Source organism: Lepus europaeus, chromosome 1, assembly GCF_033115175.1.
Source record: "Lepus europaeus isolate LE1 chromosome 1, mLepTim1.pri, whole genome shotgun sequence".
In the NCBI taxonomy this organism is placed as follows: Eukaryota; Metazoa; Chordata; class Mammalia; order Lagomorpha; family Leporidae; genus Lepus; species Lepus europaeus.
In genome coordinates, this window is record NC_084827.1 from 3,889,340 (window position 1) to 3,902,788 (window position 13,449).

Genomic DNA, 13,449 nt, shown 5'->3' on the forward strand with positions numbered 1-13,449 from the left:
GTGAAAGACAGCTAACATTAAAAAAAACTTGGTGACAATTCAAAATTGTGAAACTGTATACTATGCAAGGTATCCAAAAAGTTCATGAAAAATGAAAAATCTGTGCATGGATTTAAAAAAAAATTGTCCCTAGACAGACTTACCTTTGAATTAAAACTTTGCTTGATGTTTCGTAAATACTTTTGTATCACACAGAGTAATTGGAGCAGGTATAAGACACACTGAAGAAGAAATATTGATTTGGCTGGACAAATTAGGTCACAGAATATAATAAAGTTTCACTTTCTAAAGGAACATTGCTACTACATTCTGAAAATGGAATACATTTTTTAAATGTGCTTGAGGGTAATGTCTCATTAACCTGGTTTATCTCCAGGAGTTGTTTCCAAATATCAGTACCCTTTGTTTCTTCCATGATTTTTATGGAGAGACGCCAATATATTCTTTTATCTTTCAACTCACTGTCAACATAGATTTTTGTGTCATTGACAAAATCACTCATGCCGTGTCATATTTCAATTTCTGTAGGATTTTCATTTTCTTTCATTAGTTCTGTCTGTGGTTGGTTACTTTCTGTAAAACATAAAGACTCTATTTGTTGACACAGATACCTTTGAAAGAGCTAGTGCTTCATAATGGTTGCATATCATATTTTGGGTAACTGTGGCACCCACCTGTTTCAATTCCTTAGGGTAGCACACCCAGTAGACATAAGTTATCCATGGCTTTTTAATTTTATTTTACTGGTACTGCGATTCGTCATTTGTGGCACCAGGATTCATTAATTTTGGGGGAGGAACTTTCTTGTAGATGTTTTTCTGACACTGGTGGTTTGATATCCTTTCACCACAGGACCCAGCAATTTCTGGTAATGAGACACAGTATCTCACGTTTACTAGAGGACAAGAAAACGATGTGTTTATCACATGGCCTGACACGAGTGACATTGTCTGGGGAAAGGTATGGCTTGGGGGATGGCGCCTATATTTAATTAACATTACCATGTATTGACTAAAACAGTCTCAATAAAACCTTGGAAAATATATTGGGCAATTAATAAACTATGATTGAGGAAAATCTGCCTGATGCCAAGTAGCTCAACAATCAATAACAAAGCCAAGGTTATAGGTCTAATCTCCCGAACTATTGTTGAGTGCTCTCTTATTGCCTGGAAATATTCTGATACACTCTGCCCTTACAGATTCCACTTAACAAACATTAAGAGTCCCTCTGAGAGGGATTTTAAAATCTATGTCTTCCAGGCACCCACACTCAAAGCACATTCATCCTCGACTTGGGATGATTAATTAGCTTCTGCATCATCACTACGTCTTGTAGAGTCGCCCATTTCTCTTGTCTTTTTAAACCCTTTTCTGTGGTCAAAGTGCTGATTTCATATGGGTGATGCAATAACATTTTTTGGGGGGGACTCCTAGCTCTAGGTAATATAAGCTCTCGAACCTGACTCAAACCTAATGCAAACTCTGTTCTTTATTATACTATGCTACTTACTATTGTTCTGGGTATATGCCATGCCCACTTTCCATGTTGCCTTTTCGGCTTACTCAGGTAATGTCTATACTTGAAGACCAACTTAAATCACACCTCTTATGAAGCATTCAGTAGCTATCGTAGCTCCTCCTATTTTTCCCTTTTCTGTTTCATTTCCCTAAGAGATTATGACATACAGTTCAGCACTTATGTATATAACCATCTATGAACTCTTAGAAAATAAGCACAACTGATTACCTAAATCTCAACAGATAAAAATACTGGAAGAGCATATAGTCAGTGTTCAATAAGGGTTTGCTATAATTGTATTAGTTAATTAGTGTACATGGTTAATTTCTTGTAATTATAGATGTACTTGCTAGATAGTATGACAGTATAGCTTTGTAACACTATATATTCTTGGGGTCTCCAATAAGTCATAGTATTTTGGCTAAGTTCATGGGCAATTTATAGAAATCAATCTTATTTAGAGTAATGCTTCACATTTAGTTATAAAGGGGATTTTTAAAAATATTTATTTTATTTATTTGAAAAACAGAGTTACAGAGAGAGGTAGAGACAGAGACAAAGGTCTTCAATCTGTTGATTCACTTCCCAGATGGCCGCAATGGCCGGAGCTGTGCCAATCCGAAGCCAGGAGCCAAGAGCTTATTCTGGGTCTCCCATGTAGGTGCAGGGGCCCAAGGACTTGGGCCATCTTCTGCTACTTTCCCAGGCCACAGCAGAGAGCTGGATCAGAAGTAGAGCAGCCGGGACTAGAATGGGCACCTACATGGGATGCCGGTGCTTCAGGCCAGGGCTTTAACCTGCTGCACCACAGCGCCAGCCCCTATATAGGGAATTTTACTATAGGTTTGTGACAGGTAGACCAGACAGTTGAAAGTAATTTTCAAAATATATGTTTAAAACAAATTTAGCTAATGTTAATTTCAAAATGAAAGTTTAAAAATGTACAGAATGAATCACGAGACCTCAACATAACTTACTTTCACTTAAAATAGTTTCATATATTCAGCCTTTATAATTTAATATATGGCAAAATCTCCCAGCATTTTGTGAAGATACATATCTTCAGAGTCTAACATGAAATCTCATTTCTATGTGATGACTTTTAAAACTTTAACTTTTTGTTCTTTTTCTCTAGGTTTGGCCAGAGCTGCCCAATGTAAATGTGAATGGATCTCTTGACAATGAAGCTCAGGTTAGAATACAATTGTACATGGATTTTTGTCTACCTTCCTCTAAGCCAGTTGAGTTGTATGTGTTTTATCCTAATGGATAAGTGTCTTAGCTTTGGCTGAGTAGCTCTAACTTGAGTGTCCTTGTCTGCTGGTGGTTTCTTGGCATAAGAAGTATCTTCAATGAATAACTCAACAAACAGCTAAAATAAAGTATATAGAAGGAACTTATTGATGGAACCCACTCATACATATGCCTTTTAATGCATTGTGATTTATTTGAATCCAGCATTGCTTGGAAAAGAATGAAAAAGTCTAGAATGTTTTCACTAGAGGGACATTCTTTGTGAAAGTACTAGATTTTAATGAATTATCTACATACAAAAGAAAATACAAGCCAGTTGAAAGCAGTGCTGGCCTTAAACTCACCTTTGCTACCACACCAGCCTGGCATCAGTGCCCCTGTTCTCTGTAGCTCACTCTTGCTTGGTCGGGAGATTCTCCTTCAGTTCATTTAGCCAGTCTAGAAAAAGCATTTGTATTTCTAAAGTTCAACTGTCTAGACATTGACTGTTAATTTCCAGTTACTATGATTTAATGTCTAGTCTTATAGGAAATCCTATGTTTAAAAGCGACTTTAAAGCTATTTAACCTTCTTCCAAGAAAATAAATCAGCCTTCCCCAGTCTCTGTGTCCACTAAACTCTGTGCCGCAGCAGACCTCAGGTTACTTCAGAAGCTGAACTGGGCAGACACACATACCTGTTCCTCTCCCATTCCTGGTCCTCGGATTCCCCCTCCTGGGGAGGCTGGGCCCCCACCCTGAGAGTGTGTGTTACTCTTACAGTGGTCCAGGGCCCACGTTGCTTTTCCTGATTTCCTGAGAAATGGCACAGCTGCGTGGTGGAAGAAAGAAATAGAAGAGCTCTACACAAACCCTCAGGAGCCAGAGAAAAGCTTGAAATTTGATGGGTTGAGGATTGTAAGTGCACCCTTCATTGATTTTCTTTGGAATTGTTGGTAGTGAAAATGTGGAGTGGCAATTCAGAGACTGGCAAAGCAGGGAGCTGGACCAGGAGGGACCGAAAGGAGGGAGATTGTTACAGAATCTGGGTGTTGAGACCAGGCAATGCTGTAATTATTGTGGTCTACCTAGCCACACTTTATCTCGGGGAAGTTAGAGCCAGTGGAGGAGATGTGCCACTGCTGGAGATGCCAGAGCATGAGAGAGAGGAAAAATACCTTGGATTCTCTTACCTCTCACCCTGCCATCTCTTACCAACATTCCCTGTTGGCCAAATAGTGAAGGAGCCTGAGAACCCTTTCTATAGTAGAGGGCAGAGCTGGGACCCACAGGACAGTCATCAGAGAGGTAGGCACTCACTATGGGACTGACACAGAATACTTTCAGGGGATGGCTTCAAAGACCTGTTTAGACACGTGTTACACAGACTGTTGGCCTTAGAGCCAACTTAAAGCAGGGATTTTTTAGGTCTAGAACATGTGTCCAAGGCACATGTGTTTGTGCTTTTCTGTTGTTTGAAAGCATATCAATATTTTGATTGCCTTCCTGATTGCCCAGTGGCCTGAAATCTTAAGCAAGTTCTGGACCAACTCTGAGGAACTGCTCAAAGATGGTCTGAGCTGACATAAGCTTGAGATTCACTCAGCGACAAACCTATAAGCTCATGGGCAGTCCTGGGGACTCCCTGGAGACATTTGATTGTTTAGGATAGATAGGCAGAAGGTCGACATATGAAAGTACACAAATCAACCAAACAGCAGAATCAGTAGAGAGATGTGAGTGGCACTGATCACAACAGCTACTAGTAACTTGAGGGTATTTTTGCAGGAAATTTCTGCAAGAGGGAATGCTACAGCTGGGTAACTCAAAATAATGAACACTTATCCAATACTTGCCTTGACCAGGGTTGTGCCCTACTTACCATAGTCCAACATACAAAATTGTAACCTTTCCCTTGATAAGGGAAGCAATGACCATCCCCTCAAGGGCCCCTACTCTTTTCGTTTAAGAACGAATTTACTCCAAATTTGATTTTGTTTCCAGATTTGCATATGTTATCACAAGTTTTTGGGGATCTATCTGCAACATAAAGTGAATTGCCTTTCCTTGTGCATAGTCTAGGATGATAACAGAATTATTCTAAGCTGTGGACTAAGAGAGTGTAGAGGAAGACAATAGTCACCACCGGATAAAGATGGAGTGAGCAATCCATGCGTGGAGAAACAAAGATGGGCTTCCTGGGTGGGCATGTTTCAAGAGATTTCCTGGATCCAGGCTCCAGGATTATCTCAGCCTTTTTCTCACTGTGAAATAATCTTCCTAAATTTAAAAATACCAGGTAATCTGAAGAGTGTACCACTCCACCTAATCTGACATGGATATTCTTAGAGTCCATTTTGGTCACTGCTAGGTATTGAAGAGAGTAATTGAAGCCACTTGCAGGACCAAGGACTTCAATCACGACACGCTCGTTTCCCTGAGGTCAGTGGCCTAAATAGCAAAGACTATACTGCCCTTCACAACACAGAATTGTTTTTGCTCACTCATTTCAGGACATGAACGAGCCATCAAACTTTGTGGATGGATCTGTCAGTGGCTGCCGTAATGATATTCTTAATAATCCACCCTATGTGCCATGTATGTAATGTGATAACTTCCTCAAATGATTTCTCTAATCAAACACTTTGAAACTTTCCTCTTTACTGTCAAAGCAAAGTCTAATTTTTGATATAGAATGCATTGTTAATCATGACATAAAACCCCAAATTGAATAATCTCAAATAAAAAATTTACTACTAATAAAAAATACTAGTAAATAGTGAATAAATAAATTACTAATAAAACACAAAAATAATGACAGGATTGTGAAAGACCACACAGTGCATAGTACATTTGATTACTTTGATCATTGTAAGCTGACTGTTGAAATTTTAAAGACTTCTGTTTGCAAATACATATGCACACACAAAGGAAAAAGAGAGAGAGAATGAGAGAGGTTCTTTTGATCATGTAATAAAATCTAGTCCATGAACTCTCTCATGTCCACAGACACTTCATAACAGATATTCCCCATTTGTACTCTGACACAAACAGAAATCGGATGTTGGAATCACAGGATTCTCAGAAAGCTGGGTCTTTACATCTTGCATTAGTGCTCTTCTTCCTCTCTGATTTAATATTTAAGTATCAAGCAAGTACTGATGACTCAGAAAGATTTACACATTTTCATACCAAGTTGATTAAAAATAAGATCTTTTCCCTTGAGAACATTACCATCTAGTGGATGCCACAGTCCTGACAACAGAACTAGCACTCTATAAACCAAGAGATGGAACAAAACAAAGGGTGTTTTCCCCAGTTCTATACCCTGACCATCTTTGGCTATCAAGTCACATGATTTTGATTTTGTAGAGCTAAAACTCAGGAAATTGGACCTGTTATTGGTTACAAAGTTATTGATTGAAATAGAGAAATGCTAAAATGATAGGCATTTCTAAACAATGTGCAAATCAAGTTGCTTGGGAAATAATGGATCATTTCTGTTCAGACTTGGAGTCCAGGGGCGCAGGCCTGAGCAGCAAGACCCTGTGCATGGAGAGCGAGCAGATCCTGCCAGACGGCTCCCGTGTGCGGCACTATGACGTGCACAGCCTGTACGGGTGGTCCCAGACCAGACCCACCTACGAGTGAGTGTTTTCATCACTGGTAGCAAAGATAATTTTACACATTGTTGCTTTTTCTCTTGTAATATTTCTGATGTGCTGTGTCAGCGTTATTCTGATTAAATGGATGTATGTACAAATTCCATGCAAGATTCCCCAAGCAGGTGCAACAACTGAGCCCATTTGTCAAGTAGATTGCAAAGTCACCTATTTGAGCTGAGCAGTTGGTGGTTTTTCGTATATTCATAGAGTTGTTAAGACAATTTTCACCATCTCCAAAGGAAAATCCTGATCCATTAGCAGTCATTCCCATCTTTTTTTCCCATGTCCTAAACTCCTGCGACTACTAACATATTTTCTGTATATATGGATTATTATTCTGGACATTTCATCTGAATGAAGTCATACAGCGTGTGGTCTTTTGTGCCTGAGTGTTTGTGTGTGTGTGTGTGTGTGTGTGATGTTTTCAAGATTTATCTCTTTTAGCATGCATCAGTGTATCATTTCTTTTTAAAGATCAATAATGTTCCATTGTGTGTGTATATGTGTGTGTATAATATATATGTATACATATATATATTTTCTTTATACATCTATCAGTTGGTGAAAATTCAGGTTGTTGTTTTCACTTCTTGGCTATTACAAATAGTGATGCTATAAACATTTTTTAAAGATTGATTTATTTATCTGAAAGGCAGATTCACAGAGAGGCAGAGGCAGAGAGAGAGGTCTTCCATCTGCTGGTTCACTCTTCAAGTGGCCACAGTGGCCAGAGCTGCACTAATCCAATCTGAAACCAGGAGCCAAGAGCTTCATCCAGGTCTCCTACATAGGCACAGGGGCCCAAGCACTTGGGTCATCCTCCACCGCTTTCCCAGGCGTGTTAGCAGGGAACTGGATTGGAAGTGGAGCAAATGGCACTCAAACCAACTCCTAATGGGATGCCAGCACTGCAGACCGGGCTTTAACCCACTGTACCACACTTCTGGCCCCAGTGCTAAAAACATTTAACACTTACGAACTTGGAAGCAGCATTGTAGCATAGTGGTTAAAGCCATCTGAGATGCTGACCTCCTGTATGGGTGTTGGTTTATGTCCTGGCTGCTCCACTTGCAATCCAGCTCCCTGCTAATGGCTTGGGAAAAGCAACAGAAGGTGGTTAAAATATCTGGGCTCCTACCCTCAATGTAGAGATTTGGATAATATTCCTGGCTCCTGGCTTCGGCCTGGCTCAGCCCTAGCCATTGTGGCCAACTGGGAAGTGAGCCAGCAGATGGAAGATTCTCTCTCTCTTTCTCTCTCTCCCTCTTTCTTCCTCTCTCTCCCTCTCTCTCTTTCTCTCCTTCTCTCTCAGTGTAACTCTGACTTTCAAGTAAATAAATAAATCTTTTAAAAAAATCTTCTATCCCCTGGTTCACTCCCCTGATGGCTTCAATGGCCAGAGCTGGACCAGGCCGAAGTCAGCAGCCAGGAGCTTCATTTGGATGTCCCTTGTGGATATAAGAGCCCCAAACACTTAGGCTGTCTTCTGCTGCTTTTCTTTTCCTAGGCCAGAAGCAATATGTGCAATCTAAAGCGCTGCTTGAACCCATTTCCTCCGTGAAAACCTCTCGGATGACTCTGTCTCTCCTAATCCCCTTTTCTCTTAACTCCCGAGCTTACACTGTGGCCCACATTTTAAGTTACCTCCTCTAAACACCTTGTGCAGGGTGAGAACTGTGTCTTATCTGTGATTCTGTTCAAACATTGACCGACCGCCACTTCCTCTTTGTGTGCCCCTGAGTGCTATGCTGATGTGAGAGCTCAGTACACGTGGGATCAGTGTGTAGATCTGCATGCTGGCCTCTCCCTCTGCTGGTTCTGAGGCTGACAATATGCCCTGCTACCTATGCCCTGTGCTTTTGCTATCTTCTCAGGGTCTCAACTGTGCCTTCCTGTGTTGATTCAGGTTATTTGTGCACTTGCTTCTCCGACCGCTGTTTCCCCAGCTCCCTTGCAGGTGTTCCTTCCTGGTCCAATCTCCTGTGTGTTACTCCTAGGGTGGAATTCAGTCATCTCTCTTTCACCCCATTTAGCCCTCTCTTGGCTGAGCACCCACACACTGAAGAGTTTAGACACTTTCTGAATGCAGATGACTCTCGAATCTATGGCCCCAGTACAACCTTCTCCCTTGAGCTTCAAGTCCAGAATTCCCCCACAGATGTCGTATTTCTGTTGCCCCATAGACATTTTTTGTTTTGTTTCAAGAATGTTTTGTTTAGAATGATTTTCCCTCAAAGGACAGGGAAGTCACAAACACGTGGTTTTAATGTTCATCGTACATTGTAATTCCCTTTTGTCACTCTAACAAATGCTGACTGGTCTCCTTAGATTTGCATGTTGGAGTTGGATACCTGCATCTTGCTCTATATTTAAAGCTCACTGGCACCCACGTGGAGGAGATAAGCTGTTATTTAGAGAAATATGCCTGGAGTACTAGAGAGTCACTCCTTATAGAATAATGGAAGAGCTAGGATTGCTAGATTTGAATGAACAATCCTGGCAAGCAAGTATCCAGTGGAAAATTTAGCAGTTATATTAGTTTAATCTTCTGTGCCTGACATACAAAAAATAAATGTAACCTTTCTTGGTGGTAAAAATATCTGGTACTTCTCAGAGCCATAATATCTTAAGAAAGATATGAAATCCTTTGCCTATTTTAATTATTATTTATTAGCCAGAATAAACAGGACATAGAAAGAGAAGGAAGTGTGGCCCTGAGATCACATTTCCCAGTGTCTAATAAATATTTCCCAGCAGATGTCTTACTAACAACTCAAATTTAATATGTCGCAAGGTGAGCTAACTTCTTCCCATATTACCCTCCAGTTCCTGGAGGTCTGATTCCTCACCTGTGAACACAGAAGTCTGAATGAAGAGTCTTGCAAAGGGCCCTGCTGGCGCTCATGAGTTCTTTGTTGACGTGAATGGAACTGGGCTGAGATAGTCGTTTAGGTCATCCTAGTTTCTCCTCTTCTCCTACTTTCAGTCAGTGAGAAGTTCTCTGCTTTGTTCACATCCATGCTTATTCTACTCACATTCTCCCTTATTCTAGCCCTCTGCCTTATTCAAGGTCTTCACTGCCTCTCACCTAGATTCTTATAAAAATCTAAGTGGTCTTCTACCCCTGTTCCTTCACCACATATGCACACATACACACACACATGTCTACACACATGTACACACACATATGTATGTATGTATATATAAACATATGTCCAATCTGTATGTGGTTAAATCTATACCTCCTCCCTCATTGTGTTTTGTTTATTGCTTTTATTTTCCAAAATTCCTTTTCCCTGTAGAAATCAGATTGTATTTTTTTGTTTGCTGTAATAAGAGGATGTGTGTGCATGTGCATGTCTTCATCCACTTTTGGATTTCTTTTTGTGTGAAATATTCGAAGTGAGCTAAGTGGAGCAGTTTTCCTTCTAGTAAGTAGCTCTTTTCCTGGCTTCATTTATTGGACAGTGCGTCTGTATTTATTGATTTGTAATGATTCCTTTAACAAAAATTTGGATTGTATACATACTAGAGTCATTTAATAGATGTTCTCTTTTGTTCTATTGATTTTTTTCTCCTAAAGAGTTGTCTATTTTCTGACTGAAGATACGTGTAGACAATTTCTCTTCAATCAAATGAGATTTAAATGTCTTTTTTGAATATTTACCCATGTATGCAAAAAATATCCTGCATGGTAGAGTGAATATCACGAAAGGGCTATGGTCGTATAGACTTTCATTTGGATCCTGGTTCTGCCTCCTTTCTCTTCAAATGACTAAAACAAGTGATCTAATTTCTCTGAGCCTTAGTATCCCAACAGTAAAAGAAATATAAGGAAGTCTTCCTCATGAAGAGGAAATAGCTCTTTTTGTGAGATAGTACACACGAACGTGACCAGCATAATTCCAGCATAGGGGAAGGGTTCCATTAAATCACAGTTCTACTCCTCAGCCCCAGATAACTATCTAACTGGACTTTTCTTTAAGAATGAAATCCATGTAGCAGAGATCAGTCTTTCTCCGGTTGTCCTGCTGTGACATTGGTTGGGACTCTTGGCCCCACTGTTCGTCAGCAGATGTTTTCTGGGCAGGAAGCATTTGACTCTGAGTGGAACAGCTCTGCCACCCCATACAGCAAGCTGCAGGTTCTCTCTGTGATGAAGCTCCATGGCCAGGCTCACGTTCACCTTCAGTTCACCTCCTTGTTCTTCTCCACCCAGAGCCGTGCAGGAGGTGACGGGACAGCGAGGGATCGTCATCACCCGCTCCACGTTCCCCTCTTCTGGCCGCTGGGGTGGACACTGGCTGGGAGAGAACACAGCCGCGTGGGACCAGCTGGGGAAGTCGATCATTGGTGTGTGATGTTCTTCCTAGGGCCCTCTGCTGGCAGGGAGAGGCCAGAATGTGTGCTATTCAGCTGCAGTGATTATGTCTAGATCATCATCAAGATTGGACTTTTCTAGGGATGTTTTAATTTATACCCATCTTTCAATATTTTCATCATGAATGGCCCAAGGCTTTCTAACAGGGCAAGGAAAAGCCAGCTCTGTCTTCCCCAAAGTGTTTCTGTATTCAACACAGCCATATCTTCTCATTGCAGGTATGATGGAGTTCAGTCTCTTTGGAATACCTTATGTAAGTCAAACTGAGGCCATCACTAATTACCCAGTTGTATTTCAGTGTGCCTACAATCCGCTGGAGTCCCACCCCATGCTCTGATTTTTGCATCTTCTCAGACAGGAGCAGACATCTGTGGGTTCTTTGGAGATGCTGAATATGAGATGTGTGCTCGCTGGATGCAGCTAGGGGCCTTTTACCCCTTCTCCAGGAACCACAACACCATCGGGACAAGGGTGAGTCAGCAGTTCATGAAGCAGGTGCTTTGCAACCTCCCAGCACAGCTTATTTTGAACCCACAAGATCATTCTACTTCCTTCCTGAGAAAAGTCATACAAATCATTAGGACCTCCGTTTTCTAGAATATCCACCAAGTTTAGAACCTCAGAGTTAATGATAATTTTTGAGTATGCTTTTTCTCACCTGCTGGGGTATTAATACCCATGAGGAGAGAATTTATTATGTCTCCCCCATGGAACTAAAATGTAAAAATCCATTCTTTTAAGCAAACTGCATTTATATTTTATTCAAATCCATTGATGATATGTCAGTGCTTCATAAAGAATGATTGATTGTGCTACACATACACAGGGCCAAGGCTGGACCTGTGCAGAAGACACGGAAATCAATAACAAGGAACAATCAAGAAGCTCTAGTTGTGTAGAGCTTTTGCAGGGAAAAGGGTGGCCAGACCTGAAGGGAGAAGCGGTGGGAAAGATGTGTGTGGAGGAAATGCTCACTGATCCTTCCTCACATCACCAGGGTGTAGTGAAGGAAAGCTAGTGGGTTCTATGCTCTTTATTAACTTAGAGACAAGATCCTGTGGCATGGAACTCAACCTTTGAGATGGTCTCACAAAAAGCCCTGCAGACCAGATACACCCTGCTGCCTTACCTCTACACGCTGATGCACAAGGCTCACGTCGAGGGCAGCACCGTCGTCCGCCCCCTTCTCCATGAGTGAGTATAGCCTCTCACCCTCAGCAGAGCTCTGGGAGTGTCTTGTAACACTCCTCTGCAGAGGTTGTAAGAGTGAAGGAATAAAGATGTCATGCTTACCTTTTCAGGTTTACAGACGACAGCACAACGTGGGATATAGACCAACAGTTCATGTGGGGCCCTGCCATCCTCATCAGCCCTGTGCTGCAAAGTGTGAGTTTTTGCTGTAGATCAGAAACCCTCCAATCACTAACTGTAAGGTACAGGAGAAGTGTTTTTAGATCACTTATATTGTTTTGGGTGAATGTCTTCCTCCTACCCCTAAAGGAAATCTTTTCCTTTTTCTGAGATCCTCTCCAATGAAAGTTTCACACCACTAGTTGATAGCTACTTTTAGAAATTTGTCATCTTGTATGGTTTTACAGTAATTTTTAAAAAATTTATTTTCTTGTGCTGTTTTAAAAGATTTTATTATTTGAGAGGTAGAGTTACAGACAGTGAGAGGCAGAGGCAGAGAGAAAGAAAGGTCTTCCTTCTGCTGGTTCACTCTCTAAATATCTGCAATGGCCGGAGCTGCACCGATCTGATGCCAGAAGCCAGGAGCTTCTTCCGGGTCTCCCATGTGGATGCAGTGGCCCACGGACTTGGGCCATCTTCCATTGCTTTCCCAGGCCATAGCAGAGAGCTGGAGTGGAAGAGGATCCCCTGGGACTAGAACCAGCGCCCATGTGGGATGCTGGTGCTGCAGGTGGAGGATTAACCTGTGCCATGGCACTGGCCCCTCTTGTGTGTTTTAAGAAGAATTTTTCTGGATCATCCTTAATATAATCTTGTACATTCTTAAATTGCTAATAAAATTCCCTCTTTGCCTTATTATAGAGAAAGTGTCTTAAAAATTGAAATTACACTATTTCCTTCCCGGAATATTCATAACGATATGTTGATTTTATGTTTCAGAACACTTTTGCAATCCGTGCCTATTTCCCCCGAGCACTGTGGTATGACTACAGCACGGTAAGAATGAACAAATGCATGGTTTGTTAAAAACCGTATTAGTCTGGCACTTCCTACTGACTTCCAGGAACATATGTTCTAGGAAAGTAATTTTCAACCTTGTAAGACTTGGCAACTTTTAAAATTTTATTTAAGGTATAAAATTTTCATGTATTTCATATATACATATTTAGGAACATAGTGATACATCGCACATTACCTTCCCTCCCACCCTGCCCCTACCCTTCTTTCTCCTCCCTCTCCTATTCCCACTCTTAATCTTTATGAAGATCTATTTCAGTTTACTTTCTACTTGTAAGATTAACTCTGCACTAAGTAAAGAGGTCAACAAATAGTGTAAAGAACAAAGCACTTGCTCAACAGTAGAGACAAGGGCTGTAAATGGTCATTGAATCTCAAAATGTCAGTTTCACTCCAATACATTACATTTTAGGTCCTCTGTTAGTTACCGTAGATCAGGGAA

At 41.1% G+C, this 13,449-nt stretch overlaps 1 protein-coding gene across 1 annotated transcript in view; it reads left to right on the plus strand.

The window, feature by feature from the left end:
- The window catches only part of MGAM2 (maltase-glucoamylase 2 (putative)), a 98,614-nt gene that overhangs the window by 51,633 nt on the left and 33,532 nt on the right, over positions 1-13,449 (plus strand). Inside the window, 11 exon segments of the mRNA XM_062194637.1 lie at positions 853-960; positions 2,657-2,727; positions 3,545-3,671; positions 5,267-5,351; positions 6,262-6,400; positions 10,638-10,771; positions 11,018-11,052; positions 11,154-11,270; positions 11,845-11,993; positions 12,101-12,185; positions 12,930-12,986. Of these exon segments, the coding sequence (XP_062050621.1) occupies positions 853-960; positions 2,657-2,727; positions 3,545-3,671; positions 5,267-5,351; positions 6,262-6,400; positions 10,638-10,771; positions 11,018-11,052; positions 11,154-11,270; positions 11,845-11,993; positions 12,101-12,185; positions 12,930-12,986 (1,107 nt within the window).